General features: G+C 37.5%; 1 protein-coding gene across 2 annotated transcripts in view; it reads left to right on the top strand.

The window, feature by feature from the left end:
* ccdc66 (coiled-coil domain containing 66) overlaps positions 1 to 23,812 on the top strand; it is a 119,049-nt gene that overhangs the window by 10,368 nt on the left and 84,869 nt on the right. For both annotated transcript variants that reach the window (XM_065259369.2, XM_065259367.2), the window contains exons 3-6: positions 16,317 to 16,375; positions 16,548 to 16,591; positions 18,672 to 18,993; positions 19,180 to 19,294. In XM_065259369.2, the coding sequence (XP_065115441.1) occupies positions 16,317 to 16,375; positions 16,548 to 16,591; positions 18,672 to 18,993; positions 19,180 to 19,294 (540 nt within the window). The remainder of the gene's footprint in view (positions 1 to 16,316; positions 16,376 to 16,547; positions 16,592 to 18,671; positions 18,994 to 19,179; positions 19,295 to 23,812) is intronic.

The raw sequence follows: 23,812 nt of genomic DNA, 5'->3' as shown, positions 1-23,812 counted from the left end.
AACTAGCTGAAGCCTGTTTACCTGATTTGCATGCACTCTCAGAAAAGAAAGTACATAATTGTACCTTTAGGGGTACAATGGCTTGTCACTGGGGCTGTACCCTGAAAGGTACAGTTTTTGTACCCTTGGCACAGGGTACAAAATTGTACCCTTTTGATTTGTACCTTAAGGGACCAGTTTTGTACCTCTGGTGACAATTTTGTACCTTTATTTAACAGTACAAATATTGACCCTTCAAAAAGGGTACAAAATTGGCTTTGACAGGATACACTCATTGATTATGGTTTTTAAACTTACATACATATATCTCAATCTAAGTACGGTAAACTTTAAATTGTAAGTGCATATGACTCAATATATTTGTGTTGGTTTAGCCAATCGTTTAGAGTAAAGGTACATTTTAAACATTAGTATAAAAAAAGATAACAGAAAAGATAAAATACACAGTTTATTGAACAATCATTTAGGGCTGGAACGACGCGTCGATGTAGTCGATTACGTCGATTACGTAATTACGTCGATTTGCCGGAAATGCGTCGATGCGTCGCACTGTTTACATTTTGAAATGAAGGCGGCTTCAGCTCTGACCGGGTGATACAAGTGTTATACCAAACAGACAGAACGCGATCAAAAGTGTGGGAATACTTTAAGCAGAGACCAAATAAAACACATACTGTGTAAAACTGAAATGGCATACCACAGCAGCGCAACACCTGTGTATGATCATCTTAAAAGAAGAAAACCTGGGGCTCTCCGACCTCAAAATGACAAGACGTCAGCGTAAGAATTTGAACTATTACAGTAAGTTTTTATACAACAATAGAATCAATGCATATTGTGCTTAATACAGCTGCGTTTACATCTTCGTTTAATACGAGCTGCGAGACGCCTGACAGACGCGACATTGCATCGCTTCTGGGCAGTATGTTGAAACAGTAAATAAAGAGCAGGACATGTTTTTATATTAAGAAGTTATGAAATAATAAGTTAATGTCACATTGAGAACTGATAGGCATGTGCCCGCGTGCACTGAAAGCCAGCTGGCAGTGCGGAGTTCCCAATGAACGTCTTTTTTGCGAATATGTGCGCAGATATTACAGAAGCTCGTCTTGTAAGGTATTCCTGACATGCGTTTATTTAAAGTAACAGCAGCGTAAATGCTGTTTATAAAATATTAGAAGATCATACTAACTGAACTTGTTTTTTTACCCGGAACTTAAGAAAAGTTAAATGTTAAAGTTAAATGAGAATGCAGTACTACTAATAGTAATAATATTAACAGTAATAATATAACCATTACATTTTATATAAGGGTTCATGAATCACAATGAACTTATTTTTACTTCAGTCTGAACTAATGCTGAGTTAATGCATGTACTAATCATAAACTAATGTTTAAAATATTAATATATGCCTATTTTATTGTTTAAGGTGAATAATGCCTCTTTTAAAGTGGCACTGCCACTTTATTTTTCATGTTGAAAATTTTGGTTTGTGTGTTTGTTTAATTAAGAAAATGCTTAAACAAAATGTTGGCGTTAATGGCAGATGTTACATTTATTATTTGTTGGGGAATTATATGTATAAAAAAATCATTCGACTATTCGATTAATCGAAAAAATAATCGATAGATTAATCGGTTGAAAAAATAGTCGATAGTTGCAGCTCTAAAATCATTTATTTTACAAAAGGTTTAGATATAAAACAGAAGTGTGCTGTTCAGTCCAAATTCACAACATTAAAAACTAATATTACATTTACACTTTACTTATGAAACATATCAACCATTCCTTTATGACTTTAACAGACTGTTCAAACAGGAAAATTTTAAAACAAAATCAGTGTGCTGTTCCTTAAACCAAACAACATTTAAACATTTTTAACAGGGCCACATCTGTCCTTGCCAAGCAGTGAGAAAACACACAAATATACATGTTTTTCACTGATAAAACTGTGGTGTACTCACAGCATAATGAGTAAATGAATAAGTCCATATGGAGTAACATTTCTTTAGTTTTTCTTGTGTTTATTTTTTTATTTTTTTTATTATATAATGCAAACACAGAAAGTGACTCTATTTACATGTGCTGAATAACAAAGGGAAAAACAAAACAAAACAAAAACAAATAAAACAAACAAACAAACAAACATATTCGCTGCCCATACAAATTCAAACATGAAAGCTGCTGTATATTTTCATGAAAGTTGTATACAGGTTAACAATGGATAAATCAATTCAATAATAAGATTAAAGCAGATTCATTAGGTTGGGAAAAAAAGGGGGGGGGTGTAGGATGAGAGAGATGACCATGAGTAGTTGTATTGTAGTAGGAGAATAGTTTTATATTGTATTCATTGTGTATGTGCATGTTGTGAGGTTGTAAGGGAGTTTTTTTTTGTTTTTGTTTTTTTGGAGGGGGGCAGATGGGGCACCCCATGACCCCGCAGGATAATTCCTGCCCCAGACCACCGCTCTCACGCCAACCCTAATATATTGCTTTTGGATGGTGTCAAACAAGAACATCTAGTGTGTATTGCATTAAAATAGTGGACGTGCAGTAGAGAACCAGACCTGGGTAGTGGTCAGGTCAACACACACGACACACTTACCCTGTGGTATATTTTTATATTTATCAGTTGATAATGTATGAATATGTCATGGATTTGCTAGTGTTTGATGCATTAAAAAAAGTGTGATGTGTAGTGCAGAGCCATGCCAAAGCAAAGGCCTTGTCAACATACACGCCACACTTGCCCTATTTTATACTTTGTTTGAATGTGCCTATGTCTGATTATTTAAAGTGTAGTGCCTGAAATAATAGTGATAATAATGATAATAATAACAATAATAATAATAAGGGTGTAAGGCATGAAAAGCGGGACCAGACTGAGGCTGGAAACCCCGGAGGAGAGATTACGGGGAACAACAAGGAAGCAAAAGCCCCAGACACAATGCCACACAAAATCACCCCTGAAAACAAACAAACAAACAAAAGACAAACAACAAAGAAAAACACACACAGTCAGAAGGGGGCCGGGGACAGAGGGAATAGGAGAAAAATAAATATATTTCTGAGTTTATTCAAAATAATGATTATTTAAAAAACAAAAAAAAAAAACAAAAGAATGTCAATCTCTCATCCTGTAAATGTGGGTGGGGGAGTATTATTTTGGCTGGTCTCAGACATAGAAGATAAGCTGAATTGTGACTGTTGTAAGGTAATAAGAGATGTCCAAGAGGGATGTGGCTCTAGTGTGTTATTATTAATAGAGTTGGACAGGTGATGCATTGAGATGTAGTCTATTAGCAGGTTTTTCCACGATGCAATATTAATTTTTTTTCTTGTTTTCCAGTTCATGAGGATTGTTTTCTTTGCAATGGTTAGCGCCACCAAAAGTAACTGACTATTTGTATTGTTAAAGTTTGTTGCTGATAAGTCTCCGAGTAGACAAAGGGATGGATCCATTGGGATGTGACATCCCAAAATGACGGATAATGATTTAGTGACACTTTCCCAGAACTGATTAATTGGAGTGCAATACCAAAGTGCGTGAACATATGTGTCTGGGGTATTTTGTGTGCAATATGTGCAGGTTTCTGAGGTGAAACCCATTTTGAACAATTTCCATCCAGTTAGGTGAGATCTATGGAGTACTTTATACTGTATGAGTTGCAGATTGGCATTTTTTGTCATCCGGTAAATATTTTTGCATATTTGAGTCCAGAAATCAGGATCAGGAGTAATGGATAAATCTGATTCCCATCTAGTTTTAGGTAAGTTTAATGTATTGTCTGATTTTGATATTATTTTGTATATTTTGGAGAGTAATTTTTTAGGGACAGATATATTAATTAATTCTGCAGGTAATGCAGAGAGATCTGGAGTAATGTCCTGAATATTAATTTTGGACTGAATAGATGACTTGATTTGTAAGTATTCTAAAAAACAATTACTCCTGATGCCATATTTCTGGACCAAGTGGGAAAACGAGGCAAAGTTATTATTTAGTAAGATGTGCTGTAGTTGTGTGATGCCCTTTTCTGCCCATGTGTGAAAGTTAAGTGGCTTCTTGTTAATAGTGAAATCTGGGTTATTCCAAATGGGAGTGTATTTAGATGGTGCAAGACAGGAATTTGTGATTTGATGAAATTTCCACCAGGCTGTCAGATTTGCTGCTATTGTTGGTGCTCTAAAGCATGGATGTTTTTTGATTTCTTGACTATAGAACGGTAAATTTGAGATTTGGATATCAGTACAGATTGTTTGTTCAATATCTAGCCATATGTTTTCTGATGGGTTAGGATGAATCCATTTATATATGTTTTGAAGCTGGTTGGCCAGAGAATAGTGGAAGAAATGTGGGGCTTCTAATCCTCCTTGTATTTTGGATTTCTGTAAGGTGGTCAATTTGATTCTTGGTGTCTTGTTTTTCCAGTAAAATTTGGTGATGAGTGAGTCTAATGATTTAAACCAGGCAGAGGTGGGTTGTACTGGAATCATTGAAAATAAATAATTTAATCTAGGGAGTATTGTCATTTTTTATTAATGTTTATGATTAATGTTTTCTTGTGTTTATGACGGGTGGTAGAGGATAGTCAGTCAGCCTCCTTAATGGTAAAGATCGAAAACTGCTCTGGGCACGTTCATATCTGTGAGAAAACACAAAAATATGAATACATTTTCCACTGACAGAACTGTGGTATACTCACAACATAAATAAATGTGGTACCTTTAAAGTTTTTGCGTGTGAATAATGGTTGGTTGAGAACAGTCAGCCACTCTCAATGGTAAAGATCCAAACTTGTGCTGGAAACTTTTGTGCTAAACTGTGAGAAAACACACATGAATATGAATTAATTTTCCACTTAAAGAACTGTGGTGTACTCACACAACATAATAAATAAATTAATAAATGTGGTAACGTTACCTTTAAAAGGTTTCTGTGTAAATGACTGTTTGGTGGCGAGTAGACAGTCAGTCAGTCAGTCAATCTCCCACCTCACTGAGAGAGATTCAAACTTGCGCGGGAAACGTTCGCACTAAACTTTGAGAAAACACACATAAATATGAATTAATTTTCCACTTAAAAGAACTGTGGTGTACTCAGACAACATAATAAATGAATGAATAAACATGGTAACGTTACCTTTAAAAGGTCTTGAATGACTGTTTGGTTGAGAGCAGACAGACAGACAGACAGACAGACAGACAGACAGACAGTCGGTTAACGTTAGTCCTTACTGAGAGAGAAACACATAAATATGAATTATTTTTCACTTACAGAACTGTGGTGTACTCACACAACATAATAAATAAATTAATAAATGTGGTAACGTTACCTTTAAAAGGTTTCTGGGTAAATGACTGTTTGGTGGCGAGTAGACAGTCAGTCAGTCAATCTCCCCCCTGACTGAGAAAGATTCAAACTTGCGCAGGAAATGTTTGCGCTAAACTGTGAGAAAACACACATAAATATGAATTTAATTTTCCACTTACAGAACTGTGGTGTACTCACTTAACATAATAAATACATTAATAAATGTGGTAATGTTACCTTTAAAAGGTCTTGAATGACTTTGGTTGAGAACAGACAAACAGACAGACAGTCAGTTAACGTTAGTCCTTACTAAGAGAGAAAACACATAATATATTATTAATTTTCCACTTAACGTTACAAAACTGTGGTGTACTCACTAGGCCTGGGGCGGTAACCGAATTACCGCCATACCGCGGTCACGTGACCCATGCCGCGGGTCTGAGCTCCTCGCCGTCATAACCGCAAAAAAAAAATACACTTGAAACATTGGCTTGCACTTGTGTGTGTATATGTGAGGATGTTATACACGCAGCTTGTTAACAACCGCAGCTTGTTAACTGAACATTAACCGTTAACTGATATGATTTTTAATATTAAATTGTCATTGAGTAGAAATACAGGTGACGTTGTCTATGACTCAGTAAAAGCAATACAAACATTTTATTTAATTTGAACGTGCAAACAGCCACAACAGATCAACAACAGGTTTCATACATTATTAAATTGTCACGCAACATAAGCATGCGATCAGTCCGAGGATTAATATCCAAAGAGCTTAGATTGTCTCTTTTTCATCTAGCCTACCACAGTGGCCATTTCTAAAGCAGGACACATTTCAAAAAGTTTTTCTTTTGCGTCTTCTTTCTCCGTTTGTGGAAAAAAGACAGATGTTTATGGTAAGACAGACGCGGACTGCCCGGGCGCGCGCTAGACAGACGCGGACTGCCCGGGCGCGAGCGAGACAGACCAAAGAGGACAGACGCAGACTGCCCGGGCGCGCGCGAGAGAGACGGACCGCGTCATCTTGCGCACACACGCGCGTCTTCGTGCAGCTTCAAAGCTATACTCAAGCACGGACACATATGTACAAGTGATTTCTCATACAAATGGTTACTTTACCAGACCGTCAGGGCAGCAATAATTTGCGCCATTTACAGGCCATTCATAAATTAAGGATAGAAAAGTGGCGAAATGTCTGTAGGACGTGTGGACACGCACAATGCGTTAAACATTTTTTTTAAACTGATAATATTAATTGTTCAAGTTGTTGAATGTTGAAATTGAAGAAATGTGGAAGGAAATAATATTCACTTTACATGTTCCTTAAGTAATTTGCACAGGTTTTGTATTGAAGATAAATAAATCATGCATGCTATTTAACTGGTTGTCTTGCCAATAAACCGCAAATCCGCGGGAATTTGTTGATTACCGACCGCGGTAAGAAAAAATCCAAACCGGCCCAGCCCTAGTACTCACACAACATATTAAATGAATGAATAAATGTGGTAACATTACCTTTAAAAGGTCTTGAATGACTGTTTGGTTGAGAGCAGACAGACAGGCAGACAATAGGGTTGTTGCGGTGACAGAATTTTCCCACCGGTTAATCAGCGCGTGACAAACCCGGTTATATCGGTTTCACCGGGTGGGAGGGGCTCATAAATGCACATACAGATGTGCGCATTTTACTTTCACTTTTGAATTAGATGCAACTGTTATATTCCAGCGCTTGGGCAGATGACAAATAAGGGTGAAACAGCATTTTTTCAAAAAAAGTTCTAAATTGCTTGAGAATTGTATGCATTTGTTAAGTTCAAATACTGTTGTTTTTGAAACTGTTAGAGGTTAGCAGATTTTTTTCTCATTATGTAATTTATTAAGCTTTTTTCACAGCGCCAGGCAAATTATATCCTGCGGTGTGACATGACATTACTGTAAAATGTAAATATTTAAATATTATTCATTTCAAATACAAATCAGGTATGTTTTAAGTTTAACAAATATTCTTAAAGAATGATCATTAAAATTCTGAATATATTTTTTTCCACAGCTGTTTTTTCGATTATATTCTTTGCTTGTGCCATCATTTACCACTCACTCCAGTGGAAATATTGTGTAAAATGAGAAAAAAATATTTGAAAATGTTTATTATTTTTTATATAGTTATATTATGCAATGTTTTCAAATGCATATAATTATTTAAGCTAGTTAACATAGGAAAAGTCGTTTAATTGTGTTTGAAGTGATGTCACACCACAGGACGAAATGAGACACTGTATGAACATTTATGGTGAAATTTATTGAATACTTTTGTAACAAACAAATTCATTTGCATCTCTATTTGAACATTAATGAAAATGTCCCATAGTCATAAAGACCATTCATTTCTATTTTTAACTTAAAAGACTAAACAAATATCTTGTTTCTCAGGAGAAAGTCATTACAATCATGCTGAAATAATTGAAGGCATGTTAAAATCATCAATTCGGCTCTTTGAACAAAGATTCCAGTGAAGAGACATTTGTCATTCCTTTAGTTTTCTTTTCATGATATCTGTTGATGGAATAGAGACAGCGATTACATGTTTTCTATACAAGTGTACGGCTTAGAGAATGTTTTACCAACTCAATTTCCCTATTATAAACTTATTTACTTTCTGCTTCTCTCCCTAAGAATCTCCTTATGCCTGGCTTCATTATGTGCTAACCTTTCCCGGTACCTCCCTCACGAAAATGAACCATGGTTTTACTATACTTAACCCCCAGGGGTCCAAAAACGCGGGGACGCGTTTTGACGTGTTTTCTCCTTATCATAGCAGAATCAACTTAAAATACTCCATCATTAATAATCAAACACTTACGTGTTTGACATCATTTGAAACTCTGAAGGGTCCTCTTTAATTAGTTCACATTCACAATAACAAGAGATCTTTGTGTTTTTGTCAAATAAAGAAAATAAACAGGGTGCGCATTCAGACATTTCTGTCTCCGCCAGCTGTCTCTTAAAACACGTGACAAAAATCAGTTGAAACTCTGCGAATACTCGTCACACAAACATAATACACATATCCAAAGAAAGCCTGAAATGTCTACTTTTAAACAAGCTAATTATAATCAAAAACAAATATTTCCTGTTTATATAATCTGCATTGAAGTAAAGAGAGTACAGTTTTTCCTGGCTGAGCTCATTATCTCTAATGCGGTCACGCCCACAGGCTGTTGACATGGTAATGAAGAGACAGCAGTTCCAACAATAATAAACAAAGCGTGAAGTTTTATCAGATTTAAAGACTTTACCGCATGTTTGGATTATAAACTTTATACACACACGTGAGGAATATCTTCATTTATGTTTGGACATTGAGGAAGAGAAGCGTTTATCTTTAACGTTACCTAAGAAGAGGAACGATGGAAGACACATTGGAGAAGGATATAACTTATTCCTGAAGAAACTGTAAGTCATTTGTCTTCATTTATATTTGCTATCATGTAATATGTTATGGCTTGTGCAGTTCAGCCTACATAAGCAACATTAGCAGACTGCACGCTTTGGATTTAAAAACGTTCGCATTGTTTACAAACGAGGGCGCGTGATTTCACGTAATGGCGGATTTCATTGATACATGCTGTAAGTTACAGTGTTAGACAGAGTTATTCACTTTCGTATCCTTCATGGCAACTTTGAGTAATGCAGCTGCACTGCTGTATCTTTTAAGTGTGTGCTGTAATATGATTCCATGTTTACATGCTTGTTTACAAACGAGTAAGTTACGCGCGTGATCACGTAATGGCGGATTTCATTGTTACATGCTGTGTACAGTGTTAGACGCAGTTATTCACTTTCGTATCCTTCATGGCAACTTTGAGTAATACTGCACTGGGGGATCTGCTGTAATATGATATTGTTTACATGCAACGCATTCCATACATTGCGCTTTACACGCGACACTGTTTTATTATGAGCTCCGCGTTGTTTACACGGAGACGCGAGCTCGCGCACATCCATTTGCGATGTGTTTTTGAAGTTCATACTCGCTTACAGAAACGCGTTTAAAACAGAAGCTAGACGATAAGGGGATGGGCATCTGAAAACAGTCATCTGAAAACAGCTTTTTATATAACTAATCATTGCAGATGTTTATTTGAGATACTAATTTAGTTTATAATAGTTTATCTGAATGTAGTGCTATCATTTACCCATCAGTTATGTATGTAAGGGTATTTCTGTGGACAATTTGTGATGACAGCTGTTCATAACTCTCTTAGAGGTCTGCATCCCTCTCATCAGTACAAAACTATGAAGTGGAAAAACATATTCACACTCTTTGGACATAAAGTTATATGGTAACATGAGCCACATGAAGTTTACAGCTCTGTTGTTTATCAGTTTCTTATACAAGTTCAGTGTTTTAATAGGGTTTGTTTCCAAATAAATTGAAAATGTCCTACTGACCTTCATTTCTATTTTGATTATATTGTTAACTTCTTAATAAACCTCAAACAAACATGTCCACATTCTTTCCTGTAGTTCCCTCCTGCCTCATTATTATGCAGCTCATTATGCGAGCCTTTGTTTGCTAGCTGTCAATCAATCCTTCTCGCATACGGCCACTCTAAACAAAAAGTGTCTTACAATTTCTAAAATAATATATTGGTTTATGTGAATGAGTAGGCAGGATGATTTTCACATCATTTTAAAGAAAAAACTCTAGACTACTAGATTATGTTTAGGAAAGTCTTGTTAAACCATGTTTAGTATGGGTTTTGTGAACTTATATCAGTGACTTAAAAATTTTACTTTTTTAAAAACCACGCATAAACCTTTTTCTCTCAAAAATACAAACATGTACATACATGTAGCTCATATAATATTTTAGCCCAGTTTGTGCTGAACACAGTGGTATGAGACACTTGCCATTATTATGTTTTAAAGCAACTGAAAAAAGACCAAATGTAAGAGCATGTCAGAACCTCTGAGAGTGTCCCAAAATGGTTGGACCCCAGAGGGTTAAAACCAAAAAACCATGGTTACTGTAGTAAAACCATGTTAACCACAAAATAACTATGGGTTTGACAGTTAAACCATGGTTAGTGTAGTAAAACCATGGCTTTGCTGATAGTCATCAATACACCAAAAAAACATGGTTACTACACTTTTACCACAATAAAACCATGGTTAATTTTCGTAAGGGCTCCTTGTACTTTCTTTGCTCATGCCTAAAAACGGTAAAATCACTTTAAAAACAATGATCAGTGACTGTTAACATATGCATACAACAAACAAATGAAGACAGATATATATTTATGTTTAATATATGTTTAATATAGGTATATTATGTATAATGAAGACCGATATATATTTATGTTTAATATATGTATAATATAGGTATATTATATATAATAATATTGACAATATTTGTTTAATTTATATATAGAGACAGATATATATTTATATTTATGTTTAATATTGCAAACATAACGGACGAGAATATAGCTAGACATCTGACTTAATTATGTCACACTACAGGACGGGCTGTCACACCACAGGACTTTTTCACCTTGGCAGCCATTTTTAGTCATTGCTATACAAGACTGAGCTTGGACATTACAGTAACTGAATAAGTTCATTGTTTTAAACCTGAATATGATTATTATTTTTTTATATTTTTATTTTTTCTCGAACTAGATCAGTCACACCACAGGACTATCAAAAATGGACACGTTCATGGTCTGACAGAAATTATGAAATTTATCAAATTAATAAGAGATTAACACTCACCTTTTAACCTCTTTAGCACATCCAAACATCTGGGGGATTTCCTGGTAGGGGGGTTGACTAAAAGACACCTATGGCTGTCCATGTAACTGCCATTACAAAAATCTAATACCCTATGTCACACTGCAGGACAGCGTTTGTGTTACAAAACTAAATGTACTGTAAATCTTATTTTAGTACTTTTTAGCCTTTTGAAAACTTAAGTTAAATAGGCAAATATATACAAAATAATGACATTTATTAGCTGCTCCAAACATATCTGCTTTATGTTACTAACATTTACATTTGATGAGTCATCAATGTTACAGTCACACCGCAGGACATTTTGCTATTCATCTTGAAATATGAACAACACCAAATACATTTTATGTCCCAAAATCATAATGTTGAATTAAAATGATGTTCTATGTCTCACTGGCATGTGTTGTTTTAGTTAAGAAATGCAGTTCAGTATACATTTACACTTAATTACAGAAAAAACATGCGTCACGTCATCTACCCGCTTGCGTACACTGCGTTAAATCGCGTATGAATATGCGTGCAAATGCGAGTGCAACAGCTGGTTTAAGTGCTTGACTCAATGTGCGGAGGTACTTCTGACAGAAACCCACCAGTCACAAGCAGAGCAACCGGCTATTCCTCCATAAAGCACTGTTTGAATGATGGGTTTATTATTATTCTTAATGAAAAACACAACAACAAAATGATCTCGCTTATATTAAACATCATATATGTATACTGTAACAAAAACGAGTAAGCACACGGCTTCTGCCATCATCTGCTCGCCGCAGTCTGACAGGAATAAATTAAATCTGACACCCGCAGCCGCTGCTCTGTGACGCACGTTCAGCTCCGCTGGATTCAGACAGAAGACACATTCAGTTGTAAGTGTTTGCCCTCTCTAACGAAACTAAATGATTTAATTACAAAAAATATCAAAACGGCGGTGAAAGACGGTGGGCAAGTGATCTAACCTGTGAGAGGCTGAAGCACCGGTAATCACCGTTTCACCGACTATCGCAACAAGCCTCCAATGAACCATATATGGTGACAACTCCTCCCGTTATAAGTCACATGGTTGTGCTTTTTCCCTCATCGCAATAATGGCAAAGAGAGCGAAAAAGAGGAACTTTACAGACACAGAAATTGAGTTACTTGTGGATGAGGTTAATAACACATCTGTTTGGTTCACTTAGTACGGGAGGAATGACTTACAAAAGAAAACAAATCTGCATGGGAACATGTTACCAGTGAGTTTAATTCCGCTGGGTATGAGAATACTTCTAGAAATAAAAAAGTGGTTTGACATTAAATTATCAGCCAAAAAAAAAAAAAACGCTTCACAGCACACCGACGTGAAATCTGTAGGAGGACAGACAATGACAGAACTTTCCTTGGACAGCCGCATAACCAGCATCATCGGCGCGATCTCTGAAAATGCGCTCCCGGCGGAATGGATGATTTGCCAAGTCTTCCAATAATGCAAGATAAGCCACTGTGTCGAGCATTTGATGGAGCTTTCTTATATAGGGTTTGACACTTATTTCATTAATTAACTTCAATACTGATTTGCAGTTACTTTATTAACAGTAATCATTTTTAACACCTGGGGGTGGATAATAAATAGGCAAAGTATGGACGGTCCTGTGTAGTATCGCTATTCTACCAGTAGATGCTCTGCGTACGCATACTCCGAGGTGTGAGTATATTTACACACATTTCTACGTATAAGTACAATTTGATAAATTCCACACTTTGCGTAAAACTGTTCCTACGCACACTTTACGCACACTTCTGTTCGTACGCACGCTTGATAAATGAGGCCCCAGAATTTTGCGACCGCAATGTACATGGTGGATTGTATTCTGATATTAATTGTCTAAGATACGAATGTGCTAGGCCATTTAAGGCTTTGTAGGTGATTTAATAGTATTTTAAACGGTATGCGATATTTGACTGGTAGCCAGTGTAAAGATGCCAAAACTGGGCTTATGTGGTCATGCTTCTTAGAACGAGTAAGCACTCTTGCAGCAGCGTTTTGAACTTGCTGAAGCCAGTTTACCTGATTTGCATGCATCCCCCGAGTAACTAGTTACACTTGTCTATTCTAGAGGTCATAAAAGTGTGGATAAGCTTCTCTGCATCTGATGCAGACAGCATATAGCATATTTTTGAGATATTTCTAAGATGGAAAAATGCTGTGCGGCAGACGTTGGAGATATGACTATCGAAGGATAAATTGCTGTCGAACACCACACCTAAGTTCTTAACACAAAATATGCTATTGTTGGCACACTTTTTAGACAAAAAAAAGTTTTCTTTGGCCGGTTTTGCCATTCTGGGGTTGGAGTTTAGTTCCAACCCTAATTTAACACACTTGAGAAATCTAATTCTAAGTCTTCAGAGTCATCATTTTTTTAATACTTTGGCTTAAAAAGTGACATTTTGCATTTAAAGGGGACATTCCACAAGACGTTTTTAAGATATTAAATAAATATTTGATGTCCCCAGAGCACATATGTGAAGTTTTAGCTCAAAATACCATATAGGTAATTTATTGTGGCATGTTAAAATATGGACTTTATGGGTCTGAGCAAAAATGCACAGTTTTTGTGTGTATCCCTTTAAATCCAAATGAGCTGCTCAGGTGGGCAAAGTCTCAAGCGCTCACGCTTTAGACAAGGCATTGCATTCTCTCACGAAATAAGTTAGTAAGAGATGTTCAGCATTAAATATTTGAACAAGTTTAAAAAGTCAATCATCTGTTATATGCATACTAAATACATGTTTATCAGCAGATGGGGAACATTGTGGAATAAAAATAAAGACTCATGCTGCCAGTGTTTTAAACAGGCACAATGATTTTCAGCATGTTACAATAAAATCCACTTTCACAAGCACTCAGAAGTGTACTTTTTGACCAAACCACACGAGCACATTTAAATGATCTGTAATAAAACAACACGTTTAATGCTTAAACTTTAGAGAAACAGATCAAATGACATGTTTAAGTTTATTGTGTACACATATTGAACACATTCGCGTTTCTGTCAGTCTCTCACTCTCTATCTTGTAACTCCTCGTATTCATTTGAAACTTCAGAGAAACATTAAACAACATATTTATGCTTATTGTGTATGATAGTGAATACGCGTTTCTCTGTCTCGTGCAGTGCATTAATCCTCGTGTTCATCATATTAACTTCAGAGAAACATATTAAACAACATACTTGAAAGCGAACCGTCGCGTTGCTCTACCTACGTCTTGGGAGGAGCGAAATCCGAATGACCTATATATTCACATGCTTGCAGAGAGAGCCTTACAAAAAAAAAGTTACAGGGTTGCTATTTTTCATGTTTTCTGGGTTGGTAGAAGCACAGAGGACCCGATTATAGCACTTAAACATGGAAAAAGTCTGATTTTCATGGAATGTCCCCTTTAAAATATCTGCTAACGAAGAGGACTTTTTGATTATTATGTACAAATAGAAAATCAGCCAAACATATCTGCCAAGAAAATCGGCATCATATATCAGCCATCGGCTGCCCATATTTCTAAATATCGGAATCTGCATCGGCCAGAGAAAAAACATATCGGTCGATCTCTAGTCAGCACAATCCATCACTCACAGCACCTCAGAAATGAGAATGTTATGCTTTAAGAGTGTTTAGAAAGATTTGCCCTAAATAACAGTCTAAACAAACAAAAGTTTACTATGTTAACTTTATGATGATTAAATAATTTATCAGGTTTACCAAAGAAGGATTTTATCTTACAAAGCAATACTCAAACAAGGAAGATCAATAGATCGAAATGTTGCAACATTTATTACATTTTTCAGCAAGCAGATAGTGTGCGGGAATTGCTTTTTTATGTATCTTTTCAAAGCACTTAAAGCTATGGTAAAAAAAAACAGGGCAATGAGCAAGAAATTAGTGTCTGGTGAAAAATGCATGGTGTGGAGAAGGTTGTAAAACTTTTCAGAAAGTCATCATTTTTTATACTTTGGCAGTGAAATTTTTACATTTTAAATATCTGCTAATAATGAGGAAATTTTTATTATTATTTACAAACAGAAAATTGGCCAAACATATCGGCCAAGAAAATCTGCATCATATATCGGCCATCGGCTGCCCTGATTTATAAATACCGGCCAGAGAAAAAAAACATATCGGTCGACCTATAGTCATAGTAGCAAAATGTAATTTTTTTGTAAGCTCAGACAGAAAAGACACTTAATTGATTGATCAAACAGTTAAATGATTTCTTAATTTTGTGCATTTCAATGGATCTAAATGTTGGCTACCGTATGTTTTAAAAAGGGGTCTGTTTTTTAATCTAGATCTCGTATTTTATTCAAGGTTGTGAAACTATTTTTCTTATAATTATCAACTCTAAGTTGGAGCTTTATCTCCTACAATTGCAACTTTCAATACTATGTTACTGTTTAGGCAGTTATTAGTAATATGTAGTTTTCCCCTAATGTAAATGATGTGACCCTTGAAATATAAATTTAAGAAATAAAGATAACAACGGAAGTGTTTTTTTCTCATATAGCATTAAAGCAACACTATGTAGTTTCCATGTAAAAATGACTTACAGCTCCCCCATGTGGTTGAAAAGCGCAACAGTGCCTGGTATCAGACACTCTTCTGGAGGCAGAGGGAGAGGGGCGGGGCTGTGTTTCCTACCCTCCACCGCCACTTTCAGAGTGTGCTTGTAGCAGCTAGGAGGCTGCTCAGGTTGCAGCAACAGTACAATTTGTCCAGTTAAAAGTTGTTCTATCACTGAAATATTTTTAGAGACATTATTTAAAGGTAAAAAAACTACATAGTGTTGCTTTAACATATAGCAAGTTAATAAGTTAACATATAGCAGCATCAGCACGCGCAAGTCACTCTCGGAGATGTAATGGTCCATAATTGTCAGTGCCACATGCCCCAATCCAACAGACCTAAGTTTTACTGACCAGTGTCAGTCGACGAGTTACTAAACGGAGTGGGAGAAGCCACTAAACGGAGAAGCATGTGCTCCAGACGTGTCACTTAACATAGTGGCATGAGCCACTTGACACGGTGCCCCTCTACGAGCCACTAAACACAGTGGCATGAGCCATTGGATACCGGAAGTGCCACTAAACATAGTGGAACATGCAAATTGCTTTTTGCCGTAAGATTTCATGACACTTTGTTAAAACCCTTCTCAAATGGTTTGTTTTGTAGTGATGGTCTGTTGTTTCAGCTGGAGAATGGGAAGCCCAGGCTTGTGTTGGCTAAATATGGTAAGAACATGAACTTCATTACTTTGTTAAATGGATTACATCAGTATGCTGTAATGTGATAATATGTCAAAATATTGGCATGCTGCGTTAATAAATCTAAAATAGCACTGGTATAAGAAGCAATACAAGGATTTCATATTTACAAGTTTGTCTTTTAACTTACCTGACATAGGGGCAGAATCAAAGTCCTCTAATCCTCAGAAGTCCCCTTGCCAGGTAAGTAAATGTTTGTACAACATTGTAACTTATATTGCTATTTATTTTACATTATTGCATGACCTGTTTTAAACAGAGGCAGAGCATGTGTGTAAATGTGTAACATTACATCCAGATCTAGAATCTAGAATCTATTTTAGTGTTAATGTATTACATACCCCCTTTAGTGATTTTGACACAGGCATCAATTAATGCATTGCTTTTAGCATGGGGCAACAATTGCCATTTACAAGACACTAATTAGTGCGTCCCTAATTAGAATTGCACCCTTTAGTGTGTGTGAAATGATCCCTCCCTCATTTAACTCAGGGCACCAGCTAAAGAATTTCACATTAACAATAAGAATGATCTAAATGGATCATTCAACAAATAAGAAAATATGGAAATTGGAGGGAGTTCCAATAATTGATCTGAAGGATTTTGTGAGATTCTGACCAGCTTGTACAACCCTTTAACTGTATTATCAACTTTGGAGACTCTGAACTAGGGTGCTCTGTTTCAGTCTCTGGGGAGACTCAGAACTTAGGTGCACTCTGTTATGGCGCTCATATTACCTAGAGCTGCACGATTCTGTATAAAGTGAGAATCACGATTCTTTTGCTTAAAATAAAGATCACAATTCTCAAGAACTTTGTTAATTTTAAAGACATACAACCCCTGAACATCAGTTTTTACAGGTATAAAGAATTATGTTTCTGAAAGTTTCAGATAAGTGTAGATAATCTTAAAATTCGGTTAATGTTAATTGTAGAGTGATTATGTATTCATTTTATTTAAAGAGACAAATCAAATATAAATTTTAAGTTGCCTAAAAAAACAAATACGTTTTTGTGCAAATTGCTGCCACATGGATTGACAATATAGTAATGAGCTATGATGCGGTTTGGCGGCAACCAATTGTTTTTTTTTTGACACTATTGCTGGCGGCATGAATGTCCATTGGGTAAATAAATCTAGATGCACCCTTAATCTTCACGCCCACTAGAACACAGGCCAAATACAGGAAAATGTAATGTAAGTGTTCAAGTGCAAAGAAAGCAAGTGTGGTTATTTGGATGCAGCCAATGTTTCCCCCTGTGCTAAAAACCCTTTAGAAAGGGATACGATCTGGAATAAGATCCTCTTTTTGGGACTAAAACAACGTCAATTCTTATTCTTTTTAGTTTCTGTTTCTTTCTGTCTAACTTCTCAGTGAAAGCATCCGTTGTACCAGTGGAGCAAACACGAGCATGAGCACAATAATCTGGCTTGCACAATAATAAATGTGACGTCAAGACGTCATTGCGGCTGCTGTGATTGCGTGTTGTCGAGAGAACTGACGAGACTGCGGCTTTCCTCCTTAAAAATATTATTGCCTAAATCGTGGAAATGCTGGATTAAGATCTTTTGGGGGGGGGGTCGAATCGAGATCACAACCTTTTAACGATTAATTGTGCCGTTCTAGTTTGTCATGATTAGATAAAAACTCTCATCCAAAAGACTGAAGTAAATCAAGGCGTCCCACTGGCGGGACAGTGACATTTCGCATGATTTTTAAGACCCTTTTCATAAATAAATCAATTAATCTCCCTACAAAATTTATTTTAATAGCACTGTTGAAATATGTATTCTAGAGGCTTAAGGGTGTCACACACTGGAGTAGCGCATCGTAGCATCGCGTATAGGACAACTTTGATGTATCGTACACCAGATGTGCACATTAAATAAAGCGAGCTTAGTCAGATAACATCTACTTAAAAATGCTAATTATACGTTAGCAGCCAATGTTAATCGTTAATGATTTGGGACAAATTTAATGCTATTTAATGTTAAACAATGTGAGTGTCGCTCTGTGGCTCGACAGAGATTTGGGCTGTTTTTAGATTCATGGCACTACACGACACGGCGTGGCGCTTCTCGTCCGGTGTGCGACCCCCTTTAGACCTTTCCAATGATGTATAGTTTGTCATAATAGATAAAAATGTACATGCAAAATGTTGAACTAAACTCAGGTGTCCCACTCACAGGACAGCACCTGTTAAGGGTTAGACACTATTGTGCACGATGTGAATTGCTAACATTCTTTGCTTTCATTGCACAGATACTTCCAAAGAAAAAATCACAAAGAATCATCAACTCAGAGCATGGTCTTTCTCCACCAGAAAGGCATAAACAGGACAAAAAATGCAGAGAAGTAACATCTATCAGTTACAAGGCACAGCATATAGCAGATGGAAACAGAAAAACCATAAACACGGGCAGGTCAGAAGTCCGCTTCAGAGGGATTGACAGTATTCAGTCGGAGAGAAATGGGAATGATTCCAGCACGGCCACAAACCAAAATTTAGTTTGTTTAACACAAAAACAATTTCAACAGATTCTGAGCACCATCAACAGCACAAATAACCTACAAACCCACACAGGTAAGCTTATGAAGTAAGGGTTAAAGTTTCATGAATACACAATTTATTTCTTTATGTTCAAGGATAACCCCTTGAGATGAACCATCTCATTTTCGAGGGGGTCCTTTACAATACATAGAAACCAACATCATACATAGATTTAACCACCTTATAAATAACAATGACAAGAACAATATTTTTTGTTAGCCAAACCTGTGGCCAGCTCAGAAGAAAAGTCCCCTACTGTCACAACACCTGAAGGGTTATTTCTATGTGGCAACAATAATAGACAAAGAGTGGAAGAAGAAAAGAAAGACACAGAGTAAGTTATTTGTCTTTCTGTTTCTGAGGAGATGCAGCATCAGTGGGCAAGTGATTTGAAAAAGTGTTTTGCATGTGATATTGATAAGACATGCCCAGGTTTCATCAGATACAGTACATGCATGTTGCCACAGATACACACCTGGCCCAATGTCAACTTCTGGTCTGTGTTTGTTTATCGTTCTGGATAGTGGCTAAACTGACCTCTAGAACAAATACCTTGTTGAAAATATATTTTTTGGTTTCCTAAAGATGAGGGAAGACTGCGAGTATGGATCACCACTTGTGTGAGGAGGTTAGGCAGCCAGGCAAGAATTCAAGGATCTGTAGCTAACGGTATACATTAATTTTACACACTAATATTAGCTCAGTGTAGCAGTTGATATGCTTTAGCTATGATTTCAACTAGTAATTTACTTTTTTTGTACTTATTTTGTTTGTAATTAGAAAAAATCTACTCTAGAGGGTTATTGATTATTTGCAGACGTCACTGGAAGTTAAAATTGGCCCACAAAAGCCACTTATATTTACAGTATATATTTATAAATATATTTATATTTATGTATTATACATTTGATTATGTTGTTGCCACTAAAAACAGTTGCTATGCATAATTATGTTAAATCATGGTCATATCAGGTCATGCTCATTTTACAACATTAAAATCTATTTCTGAACTATTGAAAACAAAGCTGAAGGTACACAGTTCTCTAGAATATCATTTGTGCATATTGTCAGTTTCAATGATAGAAACATTTTGTAGTCAATCCGCTGCCATGTGCATTCCAAACTGTGGAGCAGGGTCTTTGTTTAAAAAAAGCAAAATAATTGGCTACCTTTTAAAAGTGTAGTATAATCAATACGGATGCTACAGCAGAGGAGAAGGAGTTAGGAGAGAGAAAGAGAGATGGAGCATGTTTAACCCTTAAATGCATGACCAATTCACCAATCTTTAGTGACCCGGAATGTTTATTTAAAACGATTTGATCTCTAACTGCCCCAATAGTATAAAACTGTCATAATATTTCATATAATAAAGCAGTGTTCTTCACTCCCAAACCTGGAGAGCCGGTGCCCTGCAGAGTTTAGCTCCAACCTTAATCAAACACACCTGCAAGCTAATCAATGTCTTCATGATCACTAGAAAATCACAGGTGGGTGTATTTGATTAAGGTTGGAGCTAAACTCTGCAGGTCACCGGCTCTCCAGGATTGGGAGTGAAGAACACTGTAATAAAGTAATAAAATATTATTTTAATTATAAAATAATTACAAAATGTTGTACTTTGTCATTTTAGTTGTCATCAAACTGATTTAAAATGTACACGACTTTAAAGTTACACACTAATAAATCAGGCACCAGTAGTCAGATCACTGCAACCATTTTTATCAAATTATTTCAGTCCATACATTCATCCATTTTCTAAAACAGCTTATCCGTTGCAAGGTCATGGGAGTTGGAGTCTATCACAGCATCTCGGCCCAAAGGCAGGGTACACCCTGTATAGGTGATCAGTTCATCACAGGGCACTCACGGACACACACATTCACATACATAGACACTCAAACACACACCCACACCTATGGGGAATTTAGTGAATTTACCTAATTTGCATGGTCATAGTCTTTGTGGGGCAACTGGCGTACAGAAAGACACTGGGGCTGTGCATAAAATTGCCTGCAATTCTCATGCATGTCAAATCAGTAAAGCCGGTGTCAAGAACTCACAATGTGGAGGAGACACTTAAGCAGGTATACCACTGGGGAACGCTATCTATGTGATAGTGGAAATGACTAGATATAAATCACAGTACTGGCATAATTCAGACAAAAATACTGAACCGATAAAGACTGCTCCACTCAGTCTGTCTAGGAAAGCCAATGATGGAAGGGTGCCAACCTATTCATCTGAAAGGCCATGTTGGCATAGGAACTACTCTCCTAAGAAGAGGAGAGGGTGTTAAGGCAAGCGAGATGCCTAGCCAGCTACCAGGCTAAATGGTAATACCTTGGAAGGCTCATGCTACAGTAGCACTGGTTCCACACAAAGGTTGTAAAATTGTGCAAACCTATCAGCCGTCGCCCAACCTGCAGCTCTACAGATGTTAGAGTGGCACCTTTCGCCCGTGCCCAAGAGGAGGCATCACCTATAGTGGGTTTAGCCTTTACTCCAATGGACACAGAGATCAGTACACCAAAATTATGGTGTCCACTATTCAGTGTGCCAACCTCTGTTTGGAGACAGCATTTCCCATCTGCTGTCCTCCAATAACAGACATCCGCATATGTTTCCAGTAAAGGCACAGCACGCACCATACACAACCTAAGCCGCTCTGCCCATACATTACAATACAGAAGTATTTGTACTCTAACAGAGATAATAAAACTACGTCATTATGTCAAATGTCATGATTCTGATTGGTTAAGCTATAGATACATGTAGAGAACTTCCACACATGGACATCCAGTCCTGGGCACATCTAGTTTGAGTGACTAATATGACAGCAAGCAGTCCGGGTTTAGGCACAAAATGACCTGTGAAGGCCACAGGTCATGCCATCTTTAGTCCAACCTTCCTCAGAGCACTGGTTGTTTGAGAAGTGTAATAAAAACATTATCATAAGAAGTGCTGTCTGACAGAAAGCCCAATTATATTTATGTGGCAGGAAGTAATTGTTTTACTTGTGATTTTTAACATTGAGAAACATGCTTATTTCTTAACTGAAATTACTTCAATATCTATAAATATTGATTAGTATCTGATTAATAAGTATTCAAAATAATTTATGAGGATATGGTGAAGAGGAGGCAGATATCAGGAGTCCAATCCTTCAGAGCACTACTAAGAGAGCGGTCTTCATCATAGGATGAGAAAGAATGGCTACTCTTCAGGCTCGAAGGACAAGCCCCAAGAAGGGATGAGGTGCGGTCTGGGTGGTCTTAACCTCTATGCACCTACAGGAACCTACAAATCAGTTTGTGCTGTCCAAACGGCCTACCCTCCACATAGAGGTGATGGGCTGCGATAGCCATACACGGTAGACCATACACGGTATTTTCTCGGTAGACCGAGAAAATAGTTTCTCTACTCCCTCTGGAAGAAGGACAGCACCACATTGATGACGCACCTCTGTGGGTCTTTCAGCAGGAGGAACACCAGGACAAGAAAAGACATCACTTAAATTCATAGAGCTACTTAGTAAGGAGGGCTTTAGAATAAGGGATGGTTTCAGCCACAGCAGACGGAAGCCCCCTGCTAAGACATCTTTGTTCCGTCCAGAATCCTGAAATAAAGGTTCCAGAGGTCTGGCTTCAAGTGCCAAAACATGCCCTGCCCCTAAGACAGAAGGTCCTGTCTCAGGGGAATGGGCCAAGGATGGGCGATTGCTAGTAGCAAGAGCTCCGAGAACCAGGTCTGGTTGAACCAAAGGGGAGCAACCAGAAGAATCTGACACTCTTCCTCCCTGACTTCTTCCATAAGGCTCACTGGGGAAGGCAAACTTCCTCAAACAACGTGGCCACGTATGAGCTAAGGCGTCCATGCTGATGTAACCCTCAGTCAGGGCAAACCACAACAGGCAATGGGTTTCTTCTGATAAAGCAAACAGGGCTACCTGGGCCTCACCAAACGACTCCCAAATGCCCCTGACGATGTCAGGGTGGAGTTTCCACTCTCCACGAGTCAAGACCTCTCGTGAGAGTGAATCGGCACAATTGAGGTCGCCCAGCATATGAGTGGCCCGCAGAGACCCAAGTCTCTACTGACTCCAAAGCAGGAGGCGTCGGCGAGCTGTGACATGCAGCGTGACTGTATGCCACCCTGAAGTTATATCTTGTCCGAGCAGACCAACACATTAGTCCTGCAAATGGAAAAGATTACCAAGACAGTCCACAGCTCTAGGCATTGATATGCAAATGCAGCTGAGGACCCGTCCCCTTCCCCGACACATGCCCATAGCACACCACATTTCAGCCCCAAAAAGGTCTTGCCAAGGGCTGAGAATGCGTCAGCCATGTGGTGTAAAGGAACACGACATGTGCCTGTGTGTGACGCCTACATGGGGACTTCTCAATGTTGAAACGATCTCTTATGCATCAACCTGAAGAGTGACTGCCATTAAGGGATACCATATGCCCAAGAGGACTGAGTGGGATTGCTTATGCTATATCTGAGAGGTTTCAGACCCACCAACATTGACTGAGCATGTTTGTCAGAGAGACATGCCAAATGCCGCAAAGTCAAATTTTATTCGGAGGTAAAAGAAGCTCTACACTAACAGCCTAAAAGTAAAGTCCCTGTGAATGCACCCAAAACCCGCAAGACTGCTAAAATAAGCCAGTGGTTGAGGAATAAAGAGTGCGGAGGGACAGACCGAAAGAAAGGACCTACACATCTCCCTCGAATCAAACCAAGAAGGGGTTTAAGTTGAGGAGAATGTACATGCCATAGGTTAACTACCACGACAAGGGAAAATAAAACCCAAGGTAAACCACTCTACTTCTGCACTATAAAGTTCAAG

The sequence above is a fragment of the Paramisgurnus dabryanus genome, chromosome 24 (assembly GCF_030506205.2).
Source record: "Paramisgurnus dabryanus chromosome 24, PD_genome_1.1, whole genome shotgun sequence".
NCBI classification, from domain to species: domain Eukaryota; kingdom Metazoa; phylum Chordata; class Actinopteri; order Cypriniformes; family Cobitidae; genus Paramisgurnus; species Paramisgurnus dabryanus.
This window is presented reverse-complemented; position numbering and strand designations above follow the sequence as displayed.